This window comes from Bacillus rossius, chromosome 6, assembly GCF_032445375.1.
Source record: "Bacillus rossius redtenbacheri isolate Brsri chromosome 6, Brsri_v3, whole genome shotgun sequence".
Classification (NCBI taxonomy): Eukaryota; Metazoa; Arthropoda; class Insecta; order Phasmatodea; family Bacillidae; genus Bacillus; species Bacillus rossius.
This window is the reverse complement of record NC_086334.1, coordinates 33,164,891-33,184,422: the sequence shown is the minus strand read 5'-3', so window position 1 is coordinate 33,184,422 and position 19,532 is coordinate 33,164,891. Positions and strand designations below refer to the sequence as shown.

Below are 19,532 nucleotides of genomic sequence, written 5' to 3'. Positions count from 1 at the left end.
AGATGGGCAGTCACGCAACCAATTAGCTCGGACCTATCGAAAACTGATACAGTTAACTGTTTCGAAACAGTGTGACGGCAGTCGACACACTATTCGCTGTGAGGTGGCAGCAGGCAGATTTGAGATTTTTAGCCCAACCTACTAGGTCTGATAAGTAATAGCTTTGCAATGTTCCTCCGTCGCTCAAGTCTATCTACGACCACCGAGATGGGCAGTCACGCAATCAATTAGCTTGGCCCTATCGAAAACTGATACAGTTAACTGTTTCGAAACAGTGTGATGACAGTCGACACACTATTCGCTGTGAGGTGGCAGCAGGCAGATTTGAGATTTTCAGCCCAACCTACTAGGTCTAATAAGAAGTAATAGCTTCGCAATGTTACCATTTAAAAGGCATCAAATTTTTCATAAAATAACTGGCAATGCAATGACAAAAACCACATCGCATATTGCATAGATAAGATAAACCTAGCTGTTGCATACGGACAAACTAATGTACGAATGGGAGGGTAAGAGGATAAGTTTTACAGCAGGTAGGTGTCTTTCACACGAACCTTACTATTGAATGTTCCTCATTTAATCAATCCATTAGTAATTAACCTGTTTAGTAATCGTCAATATACAGCTGGAGGTATGTTTACCTTGACCACCTGCTTGTGAGCGGTGGTGTGATAGAACAGTATCAAGCCGTCGAGCAGCTCCAGCAGAGAAGCGCTGGGGTCGGCGTTGCCCGTCTTGGACGTGGTGACCTTGGCCGGCAGCACGGTCTCCCTCTGCTGGGCCAGGTGCTCCACGATCATCTGCCTGGGACTGTGCATGTGAGCCAGCACCGGGATCATGATGGACGACGCCCCGTCACTCTCGATGCGCACGGCCGGGGGCCCCGTGACGAACGCCGCTGTCGGGTCTGCAGGCACCGCCACAACCATACCTCTGAATCACACGACCTGCTTGTCGAAATCAGGGCCGGCGCGTCCATACAGGCGAACTAGGCAACCGCCTAGGGCGCCAAGTATCTGGGGGCGGCGCAGCACGACACATAACAGCTCATATAATATGTTTAACGATTATTGAAACTGGATGAAAATGGATTTTTGTAACAGTTTGGAATGTTTATATTGATATAAGTAATTATTTAAAGTCCACGGTGACCTGTTTATGATTTGTAATAAGTAAAAAAGTAAAAAAAAAACCACAAGCCTGCTTACATTTGATTGTTGACAAAATCTTAGACTTACATGATGTATTTTGAGGCACAGAAAATTGTTTTGGGGCATCTGGCGGAGGGGGGGGGGGGGGGGGCATTAAGGTTTTTCGCCTAGGGCGCCAATTTACCTTGCACTGGCCCTGGTCAACATCAGGGTCAATACAGACGACGAAGGATGGCGAGACGAGATGTAATGACCACCACATTTTTCCTTTGCGAACATGGATGACTTGGTGGAAGGCAAATAAACTCAATCATCTGGCCCCTTTATAATTCTACACTCTTTTATATGACACCTTCTTGCTATTAAAAATAAATATTTTATGAGATAAAAATTAAGAATAGGGTCAGTAACATAAGTCACCTATCATCATTGCGTAGTATCACAGCAGATTAAGAATGTTTTGTACTATTAATATTAATACACTACATAGCAGGATTGGGAAATGTAAAATACTACAGAAATTCTCTTGATAAATCAACATGAAAATGACCAAACCCCAATTATATTTATCTTCATAGTTATTTTTAATGTGAATGGAATGGTAATATCGACTAATAGACTATAATCTATATTGGAAAATCTTTATTTACTATTTATTTGTTAAAATTACAAAAATGCAACAAAAAAATTAACAACACAGACATTGTGTGAACAGAAATTATTGCTTATGTATTCTTATCACACCATTATTTTTGTAACTCAATGGTTCCATAACTCTCAGATACATACTGAATTCTGAAGAGCGAAGGTCAGTCGATGACTGGTTCAAAGACGATATGACTCTGTGATCTGCACCAAGCACACGGATCAAGTCCTCCCTCAGAGTTTTGTTGAGGTGTGACACCACTCCGCCCAAACGATCGATTCCATCGTAGTTAATGGAGCCATCGTAAAAGTATCGAGCAGGGATGACTACTGGCTGGCCCAACATCTCTCGTTGCCACAGCTCGCGAAACGTGACCAGGAGCCGAAAGAAAAAGCAGAGTGCGATGGGCAGCTGAATCTGTAACAACAAACGCACAGTCCTAGTAGTGTTACAGGGATTCCCCACTCTTACTCCAGACCACTGCCCTGAGATTTCATTGTTTTTCCATTCCATGAGAACCTTTTTTTTTTCTGTCATATCAACCAATGTTGCAAAATAACATAAATATATTAAACTACAAATAGACTACGTACTTAGCGAGACAAATCTTAACTATGCAAAACATGTCAAATAAACCATTGAAAACTTTTCCCGGTCATAAAACAAATTCATTTCACTGATTGGTTCTCTTACATTTAATTGAAGAAAACAGATGGGTGTTCAGTTGCACATGAATTTGTAACTAAAACATTTTTTTTAACAAATAAAAGAAACAAATTAAGTATTATTTATCAATTATCAACAAATCATTATATTAACAATCATATTAACAAATCAATTTATCAAGTATATTTTATCAATTTTTATGTGTTTTCCAGGATTAAGATACCTTTTCAATTCCCAGAGTTTTAACTGTTTTACAGTTTTTTAAAGGCATAAAACCACAAAAGTAAAACAAGTATATGAATAACAATAATTTTAAAGACTGCTCACGATGCATAAAATTTGTAATAGCAGCGATGTTATGAGTAAAAATATGTATGTATGTATGTATGTATGTATGGTAGACTCCCAATTATCCGGGTGCGGGTTATCCGGTTTGCAGATTAACAGTGCCATATTACACTTTTATAAAACACAAAACAAAAATAATTTTTTTATTTCTGTGAGCGCACAATGACAATGGCACTTGTTTAGCATGAAATACAATGCAATGAATTACATAACAAGTCAACGAATTAGTAATGCAACAAATTAATAATGTGACAGATCAACAAACAATATATTGCTTTTCTTCAATAGCTATTCACAATATTCACATCCATTTCATAATTATTTCCAATGACGCCCAAATGTTCTACAAACGTTAATATTTCACCAGCAACTCTGGAAAGAAAAGCCAGAAGCTTTCAGGGCTAGTTTATCTGGAGCCAATAGGATGTGCTAGTGGAAAATGCGCTAGTGGCAAATCATGGCAGACACACATTTAGTAACAGAGTCAGGAACATGTTAAATAATCTATCTTTCTAATAATAGAAAATGTTAAGTTTATGCTTTTTAAATTCTTATTAGAACTGACATATAACTCCTATAGCAATAACATTATTATTTTGTGACTCAGTAATGTTGGTAGTACCTACATAAGAGAAAAAAAATGTTATGCCCAAGCCATTATGTAAATAATGCAGTACGTGAACTTTTTTTAATCTAATTATAGGTAGTTTAATCTTGAAATGTTATTCAACATTTATGTAAATGTACTTTAAATGTATTTAGATACGTATTAGTACTGTAAATTAATTTAACGGTAATAGTCTCTTGATTAAAATGGTAGTCAGCAATGACAGTTACCTATTTGGAAAACAAATTATTTTGATTAAAATACTCTCTTCATGGAAAAAACTTATGTGATGAATAGTGCTGTTCTGATTAGCGCTCTGTTTTACTGGAATGAATTAGGGCGTTAATTTGAGGAACGGGTGTTACAGTGTCTGTCTAGATAGTCAGGATAAAAATATTTCAACCTTCCCCCCCCCCCCCCTCCTTCACAGCTATCAGTGAACCTCATGCCAGTCATTACCCCAGATAATCGGGAGTCTACTGTTCATACAAAATGACACTGGATCACTAAAATTGAAATAAATACATGCACAAATGAGAGCTGTTACCAACTGACCTGACTGAGAATGTTTTCGTGCAGGAACGCACGGAACTTGGAGAGGAATATGATGCGGGAGGACGGTCTGGTGGGCGTGCCATCTGTGTTGTCCAAGAGAGTTATCAGCAGTTCCACTTGCAGTTCTTCCAAGGCTGCAACAAACCACAATTGGAAACCACTGACTGGAAAATTTACAGCACAACAAACCAAATACACCATACTTTCTGCACACAGTTAAGTGAATCTCATTTAAAATTATGTACCATAGGTAGGGACAAGATTATACAGTAAATTGTGATAGAAACAAAATAACAATGAAAAGCAAGTAAATGCATCATATAACCCAAAATGTAAGTTAATGCACAAAAAAAAAAAATAAACACCAAAATGCACCTAAAATCATAAAAAATTAGTATTATTTTTTATAAAAACACTCATTTCAATCACATTAACATAATTTTTAATATATTATAAATTCAATGAATGTACTGTCTATGACCGATTGGAAGATCCCCGGCACGGGTATGGGGAGGTAGGGGTGTTGGCTTTCTGGTTTCCCGGAAAGCAGGGGGGGGACGGCAGTTGTTTGCTTGTCGCCTGAGCAGTGTGAAGTCATGCCCGCAAACATCGGTCCTCTTCTCTAGACGACGAGTTTGATTCGAAATGTGCTGTCAGTTTAACACGTGAATGCTAATCTTCGTGTAGACAAGTAGACCTAAACGTTTGTTTTAGTTACAATTATAATTGCTAGTAATTTTATTTTAAACTGTGTTAATGTGGCCACTGTAAATTGCAATCTTTATTTCGGCAATGAATTCTAGTGGAACTAAAAAGAGGAAAGTGATGCTCATTACGTAGGTGTAAGCGAACCAACGGTGAAACGAGAACAAAGTACGCAATGCAACTAATAGTAACAGTTCTTTATCAACACCTGGTAAAAACCGAAGTGATTGGCGAAAACACACTACCATAGTTGTGGATGATTTCGATAGACGCGTTTATCAGAAATACAATACATGACTTTTATGTTCGCGAGAAGAAAATTCAAACTGTCCTGAAATTGTTGCCTATAATCAAGAACAAAATAGAGTTTCCATGGGGACCAAGATCACTATATCGCTTGATCAGAAGCATGGGATTTAAGTGGAGGAAGTGCAGGTCCAAGGGAAAAATACTCGTTGAAAGAGCGGACATAGTGACATGGTGTAATGACTACCTTCGCAAAATACGACAATACCGCGAAGTTGGCAGAGATATTGTTTATCTAGATGAAAGTTGGATAGACAATAATTTAACTGTTTCTAAATGCTGGCAGCATGAAGATGAATTCGGAGTTCAAACAAATGCTAGCGCAGGTAGAAGGCTTATTTTGTTGCATGCAGGTACTGAGAATGGATTCATTCCTAATGCACTGCTTATTTATAAAGCAGAAACTGCCACAGGAGATTACCATGGTCAAATGAATAATGTAAATTTTGAAAAATGGATAGACAAAATGTTATTGCCTAATCTTCCACCAAATGCTGTAGTTGTGTTGGACAATGCTCCATATCATAGTATGGAGATTAATAAAGTCCCGACCAAGTATGCAGTAAAAAACGACATTATGCTGTGGCTGAAGAACAACGGGGTTGAATACAACGAGAGCATGCGCAAAGTAGATTTGTGCAAGCTTGTAGAACTGCATAAGCCCAAAGAAAAAGCATACAGAATAGACTGTAAAATCAATCAGTTTGGTCACACAGTACTCAGACTGCCTCCTTACATGTGTGATCTAAATGCAATTGATTTAGCATGGGGAAAAATCAAGAGACTAGTTAGAGAGAAGAATGTCACTGGCGATTTATCACTTACAAAACTTAAAGACTTGACAGAAGCTTCAATTTAATCAGTGACGAAAGAAGACTGGGCGGGATTTTGTAGAAACGTGCAGCACGTCGAGGAAGAATATTGGAAGAAGGATGGAATTATTCCAGATGTGATCGACAGTATTATTGTTAACTTGGATAATGACGAAAGCCACTCTGAAACTGATAGTAACGAGTCATCATGTGCTGCAGTGCAGAGTGATAATACTGATTCGGAGTCAGAACTGGCGCGGCCGTTGGAAAAGTGTTAAGAAAAGAGTGAAGTGATATGTTTCATTTATGTCTGAAAAACCATAATTATGTAAACACCGGTATACAATAACAAATATTACAAATATTACAATATAGACGTTTCGTCAACTGCATATTGTATATTCATACTTGCGGCCCTCAACACACAACTTTTACATACTTCTGTCTGTGAAACTGGAATCGAGTATTAATGGTGAGTTTATGTCTTACTATAACTTTCGTAGCTGTACTTTGAAACATGTGAAAAGTGTAGAATCATACCTTATTTTGTGTTATCGCTTTGTAGAAGTGATTAGGAATTCTTTGTTAAGTAAACACACGTAGTGAATACCTTTTCGGATGCTTCTATACATCTATTTCGTGGTGCTAAGAAACAACATTGTATTGTATTCGTTGAGTCGAGTCAATGTTTTCACTTTGCACAGTATCACACACTCCCTTGTCTCCGTGTCCCTCATGACGTCAGTGCTCCTCTTCGCGGCCGCATTCCTGGAAGGGATCTTCCCATCAGTCAAGGACAGTAATAAATTTAGCATGAAGTTTCTACTAAAATGTATGAACTAAATAGATTAATAATATTTCTCCCATTTATTTTTACTGTTACGATTAGTTAGACATGCTTATTAAACATTATTATATTGTAATTCATGTAAAAGTGCATTATGCATCAGTCAAAATTACAGTGTTTGGTGAAATACGTATCAAGAAACATTTAAGTGTTATTTGTGGAACAATATGCTACCTTTATGAATAAACAGGATTCATAAAAAATAAAAATAATCACACCAAAATTTCCTGTTTTAAAAATGAAAAAGGTCTAAAATTAAAACCATAAAATCTTGTCTCTAGCCTTAGGAAAATAAAATACCTACTCTTGATTGCATTTAACTAAAACACTTCCTAGTTTACATGCAATGGGGCAGAAACTGAGAATAGTAGTGTCACTCTTTATAGCTTCAAAATAAGTACCGTACTTACCTGCAGACGGGTTGTCCCTGTGTATGGCTTGCATCAATAATTTTGGGCAATAAAAATCAACATTTTCACCATTACAAGTTGCCCTCAAATATGGGTTACACGATATCTGTCTCCAGTAGAATACAAGCAAAGTCCTTATGGTCCATGTCTCGGCTTATTGCCACATAACCGGTTCTTCATCTCTCCCCTTTTCATTCTTTATGGCCCAAGAATACTATTTTTTTATACTTTTATTTCCCTTCCTATCTACTGTACTTTCTTTTACCCACCTCCTTTCCCAAGTGAGAAAAGATGGCACACTGCTTTAATTTTTTTTCTCTTCAGTTCCTTCAATAAAAATAATCACGCCCTTTACAGCAGTTTTGTCATGGAATATTGCAGTAGAAAGCATGAGAAATCTCACGCCAAAACAATGTTTGGACACAGTTGCATCACAATAACCTGTCAAGACAGACGTGATGATTGTGTGTAGTGCCAGTTCACTGGCATTTAAGCGATGAGAGAGGAAGGGAGAACCATACAAATTGCTGCATAACCACACGCACGCACGCACGCATGCACGCACTCACTCTCAATGCACACAACCCCTACCTCTTTCTCAGTTTCTAGCTGGTTTATTTTTAGATTTTCCCCTCTTACCAAGTGTCAGCCCAGCAGCAGACAGCCACTTCACTTACAGGTAGCCGGATAACCACTCAAAAGTGCTTTAAACACACACTACCAAGATATTTTAATTCAACATTTATACTTACTCATAAAATATTTATTAAAAACCAACACAGGCTAGTTATTTAAGCGCATATTCAACCACACACTGCAATGTGTGTGTGTGTGTTTTTTTTTTTTTTAATATACCCAAAATGAAAATATGTATAAGGGTCGAAGTACTGAACTATAACTGCAGTACAGAGTGCTGAAACTATGCATTTAACTTTTGTTTACATTTTACTGCCATTGCTAAGATACCTGGCATAACTATTTGTTTTGTTTGCAGGTAATAAAACATTCTTTATGAAAAGCTTTATGCTTTGAACACTATTTCAGGCACATTTACAGACATTACCCAGTGACAGACCATTTAATCAACTGTTTATTTATTTATTTTAAGATTTTTAAATTTTCTTTTCTTTAATTTCCTGGACAGCGCCCTGTGATTGGCCGAGGCTCTGGTGGCTCTCAAACTGAGTGCCTGGTGCAAGGGATGATGATAAATGGAACAGTTTGGACTGGCTTATGAAATACAGCTCTAGTCAGGACCTCCTGATGGAAGCCTTAAAAATACAGTACTTTTTGCGTGTGCGGATGGAATTTACATCTATCGGTGCAGAATAATGTATGTGACTGAGTGCAAGTACAACTTTTGCATTATCCACACGAATAAACGGATTGTGTGAAAGTGTTACGGTCCACGTATCCTGCATCAAGGAAGGCCATATTTGATAAGTGATTATGACACTTTTTACTGACGCCATACAATTTTCAAGTATGTACTTTTCATGGCAGTGTGTGTTTGAGAACTATATTGTTGTGTGGCCTAGACCCCAAACTATTTTTTGCGCATTTATCATTGTTTTCTACAGCCTAATTTAAAACAACATGAACATAAACCGACAGACAACAGACTGAGACAACTAAGTTCAAAGGTCCCAAACAGAGTTTTTGCTTTATCGTTCTGAGTTGGCCAAATTATAATTGAAAAATATATACCCTGAGTACTGAAAAATTAAAAATTTAAGAAATTTTTATATTATTACTGAAAATAAGTGACATTTGTAGGGTTTGTGTCTGCCATACTGGAAATTTTTTTTTCCCCTCTCAACATTATTTTTATTCTGGAAAAGTGTAAAAGTGGCCTATTGTCTGTCTATGTAATATTTTATTTTCTTTAATAATAAATATTGCCATTTATATTAATATTAATGTATGTTGCCATTCTGGAATTTGCATGCCAAATCAATACCACCCTATATTTCATTTAATTTGTGCGCACTTAGCTAAGTGTTTGTTTACAGTAATACTGTAATAAGCAAAGAATTAATACTGTAATAAATGTACAGAATAAATAAACCAATTCCATTCAGTACATGTTATTAAACAAAATTTAGCCATCAAATGTGCTACCCATATGCGGGTAAATACACAGTTTAACATTTTGTTCACCAGTCACTTAGGCCCTAAACCCAAGTTCTTTACACTTCATGCATATAAATGTACATAGGAATAAGTATAAAAAGTATAACTCTTATTTTCCCTCTCACCTTAAATTTTATTAATTCTTGAATACCATACTACTTCTCAATACAAGCAAATGATTCTTAAAAAAAGTGTACTAAATTTGCACGCACAAGTTACACAACATGCAACTTCAGTAAAATTATAGTTTTTCTCCTGGTGGGCCCAAGCACGGGTCAAAACAGCCCATCAGAGTGCATGTTTAAATACGTGCTAAACAGTTGTCTGCACTTTATCATATCTCCACTAACCTGATCACTTACACTGTCAAAATATTTTATTCACTACTTATTTAGCACAAGTAGAAAGCTATTAAATTTCAAAAATGTAGTCATAAATATGTAGTTTTAAAAATTTTGTCTGTGTCATTAGTTAAAACATTTTACAATTATCTATATTCACGTCAATCAGGCAATCAGTACATGTGAAGAAAAATATAAATATACTTCAATTATAAAAATACAATATGAACTTAGTGAAAACTTTTGTTTCAAGCATTAATTTGGGTTTCAGTACTTTCAGTTACAGAAAACATTTTCCTAAAGTATAACTAAACCTGCAGTCATGTGCCGTGATTAAAAATTCTGCATTATGTAGCCTTGTTCTTGATCAACACTGAGCATTACTGGATGATATCTGGATGGAAGACTACACAGCAAAGATATTACAAGTCTGGAAATAATGCCTAAGACTAAAGTGTGCCATGTGTGACATTTGAGTATTGTATCAGATATATTTACTACATCAAACTGACTGTACTTGCAATAGCATCCTTGATCTTGCAGCATGCTGCAAGGTACGCCTCTTTGTTTGCTTCAACATTTGGATCTTCACCCTGCGTGTCCCACCAGGGGTCTTTAACCACTTCTTGTAAGCTTCTATCATCCAGGGGCTTAACATGAAGAAAGCTGAAGAACCTTAACATTACACAATGCAGTGATTGCCCTTATTGCTACATACACATTTATATACATTAAGAAAACCAGACAAACATATGCAGGATTTTGCAGATATACATACTTATTCCTGTAGCTTCAGTTACAAAGATATTTAAGGCCTAACAACAAAGATAGATCTTTATTTAAAAAATAGCCTTAATTAAATCTGTAATGTACAATGTTAGTATAAATGTCTTGATCAATGTGGCAAGGAAAAATATAAAAACATTTTTCATTCATTCATTCATTCATTCATTCATTCATTCATTCATTCTGTGGTAGATTCCCGAATTCCATTAATGATTATTTTATTACTATCATAACTACCATGATTATTGCATAATCATCTAACATTTTATACTAAAATCAGATTTGAAAAGTAGGAGTGTAACTTTTATGCAAGGAAAACATTTGTGTTGAGGTAAAGTTATTCATAAAAACAAAACCTTTCATGGAAACTACATTAAAAAAAAAAAGTAGAGTATACTAATGCATAAATATCGTCGTAGTACACAATAACCTCAAAAGAGAGTGGTCTATCAAATGTAGTTTAGTTGGCACTAAACAGAGTGCGCGCGTTGCATGCCTTTGGCGAGTTATCATTATCAATATTTGACTATGTGCGTGCACTCTATATGGGCATTAACACAACCAAACATGAATGATGCCAACTAGCACTACATTTTTATACGCTGTACGAAGTGGCCACAAAGACGAACAGATAAAGCTTATATCATAACATTCAAAAACGTCTTTAAAAGAAAATTTACACATCAGACAACTTCGTATTTGTGTTGATTAAATAAGTAAGCAGTAATATCCAAATGAATAATAGCATTCAACTTTAAAATACATCATACAGGAAAAGAAGTTTATTGGGAACACATACATGGAAAAAATAGCATATATCTTATTGTGAAAAAGGCGGGACCAAAACGTTTGACCATATTGGACGGGAAATCGTATTGAGCAGGTACATCTTAAACTACATAGAATTGTAATTTCTGTATTTTCCCATTATAACTACCAAACTGCTTGAAAACCAATTGCTGTTGCACGGTGCTTTATCATGTCATGTTTACTACTGACACAAAGTGCTCTGAATCTAACAGCGGGACCAAAAACATCACGCAATTATCATGCTAGAATTTTTTTTCTCCAAATTTTGATGCCCTAAAACAACGTGCGGCGATTATGTGACTGTGACGATCGTTCGAAAAAACACAGTGTATTTATTCAATGTGTTTCACCACACACCAGGGTTTTCCGATTTCCAAAGAAATTAACGTTCCCTCTACTTCCCCCACATGATAATAATGCAATTTAGAGGTAGAAACTCTTTGATATCCCAATTCATACACTAGCATGAGGAGGAGAAACAACAAACAAGATTTTAAAACAGTCGCATCTCCACTTTGTCTAAGGACGAATACTGGCATTTTTCCACAATGCATTCCTTGGATACAGAGTGCAGAATGCAAAGGAATGTATTACCACCAACTGCCCCAAATACTAGCAGCAGTGGAGGAAACATTTGTGAAAGCCAACTCTGCAAGAGTTGTGCAAACTAAAGACCACAAATCATAATGTATTTTATACTTACATAATAACTGTCCATTTAACGAGATCTGACAATAAAAGTTTTAGTCAGACAAATAAAATCATACAAAACCAAAATTTCAATTAAATTTGTTCATACACCTAAATACAAGCAGTTCTTAAAATTCACTATTTTAACTAACTCACGAACCGTATTCTGTCAAACAGTATGTGTTCCAGCAGGTATCGACGAGTTGCAGTGTGCTGCAAAAGAAACGTCACCAGCAGAAGAGAACGCTTCTGCGTGGGGTATTCCAAGCCGAACGACACATGTCGGAAATTGGAAACCAGGCAGAAAATTGAGCTTTCAAGTATGGCACTCATTTCAAAGTCCTGGAACATCAAAACACCAAAATTCTAATCAATTTAGACAAATTTGAAAAAGTAGGTGTGTTAGAATAATAATATGTAAAAAAATGCAGATAGGTAAACTAACAGACAAATTATAAAAACACACTGCACTAAAGCACTACCTATTGGCCTGTAGTATTTACAATGTGTGCTCTAAGTCCTATGTTTAACTGTTCACGAGAAAATAAAAAACTGCGTACTGAAGAAGCCGGCATAATATTTTAAAAAGTGGTTCCAGTTAAAGTGATATCCAAGAAGTGCACATGTAAGAGCTGTTCTGATACCCTCTTTCCCAAAACCAATTCCAGACACCCTGATAGCACTACAATACGCCAATGATACCAATGATACCTTAAACTGCAATCAAAATTTAATTACTGGCCACAATATTTGAATAAATAATAGAATCGGTTTTTTTTTTTGCTAAATCTAAATTTAAAGTCAGTTTATTGAAAACTGTGAATACGTAACTTGTTTATTGAGTAAACTTTATTTCTATTTACTTGAAGTCAAACTAAACAGTTCCTCAGTTATTAATTTAATGTTATGCCTTTTAATATACAGCTATAAATAATTCAATAAAGATAAAAATATTATTCAAACTATGACAAATAAAAATAATATGTATTTTTACTATTTTTTTAAAAATCAAAGTTCTGAGTATATTTTTTTCCAAAACCTCAGATACCTGTGCAGATTCCTTGGTTATTGACAAGAGCTGATATTGGCCCATATACAATACCAGTACAGTATATGGTATACGAACAGCCCTAATAATGATGCCGTGGAATTAACGTTGAACAGATAAATCAAGATTGCTAGTCAGCTTAACATGCTATCATTGAGAGCCTATGTTAAAAAAAATATTTGGTACTGATAAAATTTACGTACATACTGTAGTTTGATATTATAATATTACCGTATATACTCGTGTATAGCGCGCCCTTTTTTCCCCTCAAGTAAGGGAAAAAAATAAGGATGCGCGCTATACACGGAAAAAAAAAAGGGGGGGGCTGTGGAAGGGAGGAGGAGTGGAAGTCGTTAACTGCCAGGTGATTGTTGACGTTTCTGGCCAGCCCCCCACACATACGCACAAGCAACAAGGCCTCTCTTTCACACACACACGCAACCTGGTCTCTCGCGCGCGCGAGCGCGCGCGCGCACGCACGCACGCACACACACACACACATGCGCGCGCAAGCTCGCACGTCTCTTGTTTATTTTTAGACCTCCCCCTCTACACAAAGCCAACGCAGCTAGTAAAATAAAAGAGAGAGAAAGAATGTTGTCGCCATTCCCCCTCCCACTTCCTTCGCTTCCTCGTCCCAGCTGCTACCGGTGAGTCATCTAATCCTCCGCGCGTCTCTGTTACTGCCTGCCTCCCTCCCTCCGTCCAAGTACCAGTTGTGACGATACAGCGCTTCATTATCATCCGTCTACACAGCAGAGTTTAAGTATTTTCCTGACGCATCACCACACATCAATTTAAATTATCATTTGTTTCACACGTACAGGTACCACAAAATGTTAGTAAAATTTATTTATGGGGGAAAAAAATTTTTTTCTTTGGAATTTGTTGCAAAAATCGTGGTGCGCACTATACACGAGGGCGCGCTATACACGAGTAAATACGGTATAATAGAAGTACGGGTTTTTCGCATAACTAAAATGATTAATTAACGATAAACCTCATTAATAAAATCTTAAGCACCATAATTTCATCTCTTTGGAATAATGAGGTTAGTAGTAACCAAACTATTGCAGAATTATTTTGGTAAATCACCAACTTTATATAATTTCTAAAGTCAATCCACTTAAATAAATTTATGAAACATATTTTTAGTTAAAAAATGCCTAACACTATTTTAAAAAATTAGAATGTAGTGTGCTACTGTCAATAGGCACTTAAACAGCAAAATGCACAAAAGTCTCAGAAACTTCCTACTATGTATAATTTTGGATGAATAACTATCTTCTATTCCTATCATACTCTAAAATTAGGAGATAGCTTCAATATTTAGTTTAAATTTGACACTATTTTCATAAGTTTGTGATGTATGTATTAACCATTCTTTAAGTCATGTTATTGTTTTCTGTTTCCCTAGTGTTCAAAATCAACTTAGTATTACATAGAAACAATTTTGGTATTAAAAAAATTGCACATATCCTATCATATCCTATGCAAGTGTTTAGGAACTGTGAAAACCATTTATATTAATGAGAATTTTGTACATATTATCAGAGTTTATATTTCACTGCAAACAGTACATACTTTGTGTATTAATAATGACAAGAACATATGGTTAATTATGATAAAACGGAAATAACACTGCAAAGCATATAAATGCAACATATTATCACCTAAATGCAAGTTGATGCACCATTTATAACAGAAATAAACTAAAAACACGAAGTCAGCAATTTGACAAAATTAAATTAAATTAAAACAATTTTATCTTTTATTCCATAAATTCATTGAATGTAATTTATTTGGCACGAATTTTGTACCAATACGTATGAACTTAATAGATTGGGAAATTTTTGTCTGATCTTGCATCTCCTACTACTTATAGTAGAACCCGTTTATAGTGAACCCGCCTATAATGAATTCCCGTTTATTGTGAATTTCCGTCTCAGTCCCGGCAAAATGATTTGAGGTTATGTATTAATTTATTGGATATAGCGCACAACTTTTGTCAATGTTGATACGTTTTCCCGTGTACCACGAACAAATTTTGCCGACATAATGCACATTTATCTCAAATATTTTCATATAATTAAAAGTTTTTTCACAAAACGTCTCTTCTGGATCACATTGAAGTTTTTCTCAGCAATACGCTACTCAATTGTCCACTGTTCATATTATAAACAAGTCGTATTCGAGTGGCCTCGGTAGGCTACGTGTAGCCAAAAATGGTGATCAGTTTGGTGAAAATAAAAAATAGTTTTCCCTGCATAGTTAAAGAATGGGCGAACACGTGTACATTTATTATGTTATCAAAATTATAAATAAATTACCGCCACACAAATACGTATGTACATTATAGCAGCAAATTCAATATTTTTACGTCTCATTTTTATCGTTCACGTTTCGGACATTTTGATCGGGTAAGGTTCGTAAGACTACCACTAGATAGAACTCTGTGGACAAAATTTTTCCATAGAAAGTGAGAAAATTTCTTTCCAGCTTTAGCAACTGCGATACTAAATGATACGTTGTAATCTTTGATGCACCAGACTCGTTATTTTTCGTTTATTTACTTTTGACGGTAAAAATAATTACGTGTTATTAAGCTGCAAATGTGCTTCAATAAGAAATACGTACATAAAAAAGGTGAAAAACGCGTTAAAAAACGTAAGGCATTATCTGTGCGAGATAAACTGGACATTATTGAAAAGGGAGACTCCAACCCCACTGTCCCGCACGTGTTAATAGCAAAGGAACTGGGAATTGCAACATCCACATTAAGTACAATATTAAACAAGCTGAACAATCTTCTTTCTCAAGCTGCGATAACGTCACAGAGTATTAAATGCCCGAAAAAAGGATAATATGCCGATTTCCAAGAACCATTAGGTAATAGAAAGTGTAGTTCATTAAAAATATTATCTGCATTTGCTCATAAAACTGTTGCTTTAGGTATTTTCATTCGTTCTTTTCATGGCTTAGGCCTATGTGTAGTTAAGATTTTGCTTTTGAGTATGTATTGCCGATATAAAAGTTTTCCCAGATATAAAGTTTCCCCTCTATAGTGAACATATAAACTACTCCCTTCAGATTCGTTATAACAGGGTTATACTGTATTAGCAACAACTTTTTTACGACGACGACTTTGGCACATTTAAACACACACAAAATTTTCGCTGATTTTAATTTTCCTGAGTGTATTTCTGTTCTAGTCGTGCTCATTAAAAAATGATTCTGTTGCACGAGTGCATCGTGTGCCAGTCAAATGAGACTAAATTCGGCGAAACAAGTAATAAAAAAAAAACTTCAGTGAATCTGCCGTTTTAAAAACCAGATTAACCTAGAAAATAAAATCATGAAATCTTGCGCTTGTGTATTGAACAGTAACCTCGAGGAAGAGCCAGAGGAAGTCCAGGAGGCTGGTGAACTTGCGCCCGGCGGCCGGCCTCTCGCCCCCCGGCCCGCTCAGCCGCTCCAGCAGGGGCACGAGGCACTGCTCCACCACGTAGGGGCGCCCGAGCAGGGGCGCCAAGGGCCCCACCAGCTCCAGGGCCAGCATCGCGAGCAGTGCCTCGCCGGACATGGCGGCCTCGCCCTGCTGCTCCGGGCCCAGCACCTGCACCGGCCCCGAGCATTCACCCCTTCTGCACGGAAGCGTTCCTAGTGCAGTGCTCAGGACCATGTCGCTGCTGTTACTGCGAAAGGTCGTATGTCAAAAATTGGCATTTTTTAAATTTTTTGGCTGTTTTGTGTATTTCGGAAGGCAACCTATGTTGTGGGAAAACGTTGTTTGTCAATAACTGCAAAGTAAAAAGGAATAATTCTAAGAATACTACCAAAATTTCATAACATAATATGATAACCCTGATGAATGAAACAGTTTTTTTTAGATCCCCATGGAAAGTGAGACATTTTGACATACGACCTTTTGCAGTAACAGCGACGATGTAATGCTGGATTATCAAACATCAGCATATTTCTGATACGAATACCCGACGTGAACATGTGAATGCTACCTGCTATAAAAGAGGAGACACTGTACTGAAATCGAAATTTGCACTAACGTTAAATTACGAGCGAGCTTAAAAAAATGGCAGCGGCATGGTAATGCGACCTGGCACCCAAGGTCAACAGCCGTAATCCATCCGGAAAAAACCTGGAGCGGTTGGATTGGTGCCAGATTATTGAATGTGCAGAATCATAGTACACCGGATTGAAGACCTTCCGCTGAACTCCATTAAGGCTCAGGTACACTCACCGTGTGGTAAATGCATTACCGTGTATTTTTTCCGCTATAAAAATTGCATATTACATTTGACACATTAGCAACTACTATGTATTTGTAAAAAAAAAAAGTGAGTTAAATATTAATTAAATGTTTTTTCTTGCCAAATTGCATCATGATCACTAACCAGGAGTTAATTATATGAATTTCCACACCTGGTTAATGCAAACAACTTTACATCTATGGACACATATATCAAATATTTTTTAATAAAGAAATGGAATTAGCAGGTAAAAAACACAATGCCAATGAATCTGAGCCTTAATTCATAAAATGTCTAGGTATTCAAAAATGATTATTTTTTTAATAATTAACCACTATAATTATTAAAATAATTGATAATTTTAAAATAAAATTAATAGTAAAATTATTTACATGAACAATCCAAGGTGCTGGTAACATTTGCTACAACAGTTGCAAATAAAGATCACTAACTGAAAAAGCACAAAATCAACTTGAATAAACATTCAGCTCCTAATTTTGTTCCTTTCTCCAGTGTCTACAGAAGACTAAATAACTACAGCAGATATCATAAAATCATAATTCTACCTTCCAAAATTCACCTGCACAGGTAAGGACAGTGATTTATCAGTAAATAATTTTGATATAAAATATAACTCATGTTGAACAGCTGATAGTGTCTAAAATTACCAAGCTCCTGCAGACTTGTATACTGTGATGATATAGGCAGAAGAAAAAAAAAACACACACACACATTAGAACATAGGTAACACTGTAATATGTATGTTTTCTGAACTTATTTTATAATTTGCTAATGCACATTTTTCCTAACCAAATTTAGAGTTTATTAGAAAGGCCAATATGCTATAAACCTTTAAATTTTCAAAACTGCAGTTGGAAAATCCAAAAAGTAAAAGTGATATATAATTTTTTGTGTAAATGATTAAAAAAAATTTCAAAAAATAATACACACACAAGAATATAGTATGACTATAAGCTGCAGGCACAAATACTAATAACCAGACCTCAAATTTTTGGTCGCACAAATCCAGCAAGCATGACAGCCAATGACAGAGCTGCGTGGCACGGGCTACTTCAAGGTGTGGTGTCTGCTGGATTGGTTCGTAGCCCGGCACCGGGTACCGAAACGGCGTTGATCCAAAATTAGCCACCAGGTTCTCCGTGTAGGCCAAGCTGACTGCAGGGAAATATGCTCTCCCTGGACCAACTTGAATGTTGCTGAATGCTTGACCCATTGAGTTTCCATTCCTAAAATAAAGATTAAAGATATACAAAGGCCACACCAAAACATAAATCATTTAGTTCAGAGTTAATTTTTTTATTATACTTATTAATGACAGGTCATTAGTGATAAACACTATACAAGTCAAGTACATGGGGAGAGCAATTGATCATGGTCTATTTTATGAAACCACCCCAACATTTGCAGGAGTGATTTCAGGAAACCACAGAAAAACCAAATCAAGATAGATGCACTGAACACAGGTCCCCCCACCCCTCCTCCCTCTTAAGTGTCAGTCTGGTCTAGTCTAATATCAAGAAGCTAATAGTAATCATGTAACAGTCACTTCACAATTGTAACAGAGCAATGGCACGCTATCTGAGCTCACAACACAGACCTGTAGAATTCAATGGTTCCATCGTCCATGTCAATAAGGCAGCCAATGATGTCTCCACTCAACCAAGGCTCTCCGTACTTGTACGTCGCAACGTTCCACTTGCGTAGTCGGCTACCATCATACGCAAATGAATTAACAGTGTCGCCTGAAAAAAATTAAACATTTTCTTCTAAAACAAGATTGTCAAAAAACTGAAAGCTCATGCTAATAATACGTAATCAACTAATTATACCATTGTGTCTTTAAAGTGTTTTGTCCATTAGGAACATTTTATTCATAATTATGAAAACAATTTGCCAGATTACATTACCACTAAAAGTCCATACTTCAATAAACATATTGAATAATTTGAATTCAAATTGATAATAAAATAATAGTGGAGATAATGTAAAAACCAGGACATCAGCAAAAACTTTAACAAAGGTGAGTTCATCAGGGTTGACTGATTTTAACCACAATGGTTTAAACCAACTGGTTTTTAATACAAAATCAAACTTTTTTTTAAATAATAGATTTTTAAACAGAATGTCTTAATTTTTTCAATCCCCCTCTAATAACAACAAAATTTCTGTCATTAATGTTTCTTGTGATTTACAGGAACAAAAAATTATATACTAATCAAGGTTTTATCATTTATATTATCTGAATAAGTTGTAAATCATACCCAGCTAATTACTACTGTAAAATTAAAAATAAAAATTAGTTAATTCCTATTCTGTAGGAAATCACCGACTACTGTAAATCCCCACTCTGTGAGAAACACCCATTCTATAGAGAATCCTCTT

General features: G+C 36.0%; 1 protein-coding gene across 4 annotated transcripts in view; it reads right to left on the bottom strand.

Moving 5' to 3' along the window:
* The window catches only part of LOC134533009 (E3 ubiquitin-protein ligase RNF123), a 47,196-nt gene that overhangs the window by 20,433 nt on the left and 7,231 nt on the right, over positions 1 to 19,532 (bottom strand). For 3 of the 4 annotated variants that reach the window (XM_063370136.1, XM_063370133.1, XM_063370134.1), the window contains exons 5-12: positions 18,748 to 18,892; positions 18,133 to 18,376; positions 16,250 to 16,477; positions 11,974 to 12,155; positions 10,045 to 10,202; positions 3,974 to 4,107; positions 1,941 to 2,214; positions 642 to 907 (exon numbers count right to left, since the gene is read on the bottom strand). In XM_063370136.1, coding sequence (XP_063226206.1) covers positions 642 to 907; positions 1,941 to 2,214; positions 3,974 to 4,107; positions 10,045 to 10,202; positions 11,974 to 12,155; positions 16,250 to 16,477; positions 18,133 to 18,376; positions 18,748 to 18,892 — 1,631 coding nt within the window. The remainder of the gene's footprint in view (positions 1 to 641; positions 908 to 1,940; positions 2,215 to 3,973; positions 4,108 to 10,044; positions 10,203 to 11,973; positions 12,156 to 16,249; positions 16,478 to 18,132; positions 18,377 to 18,747; positions 18,893 to 19,532) is intronic. The other variant, XM_063370135.1, reaches the window with a different exon arrangement.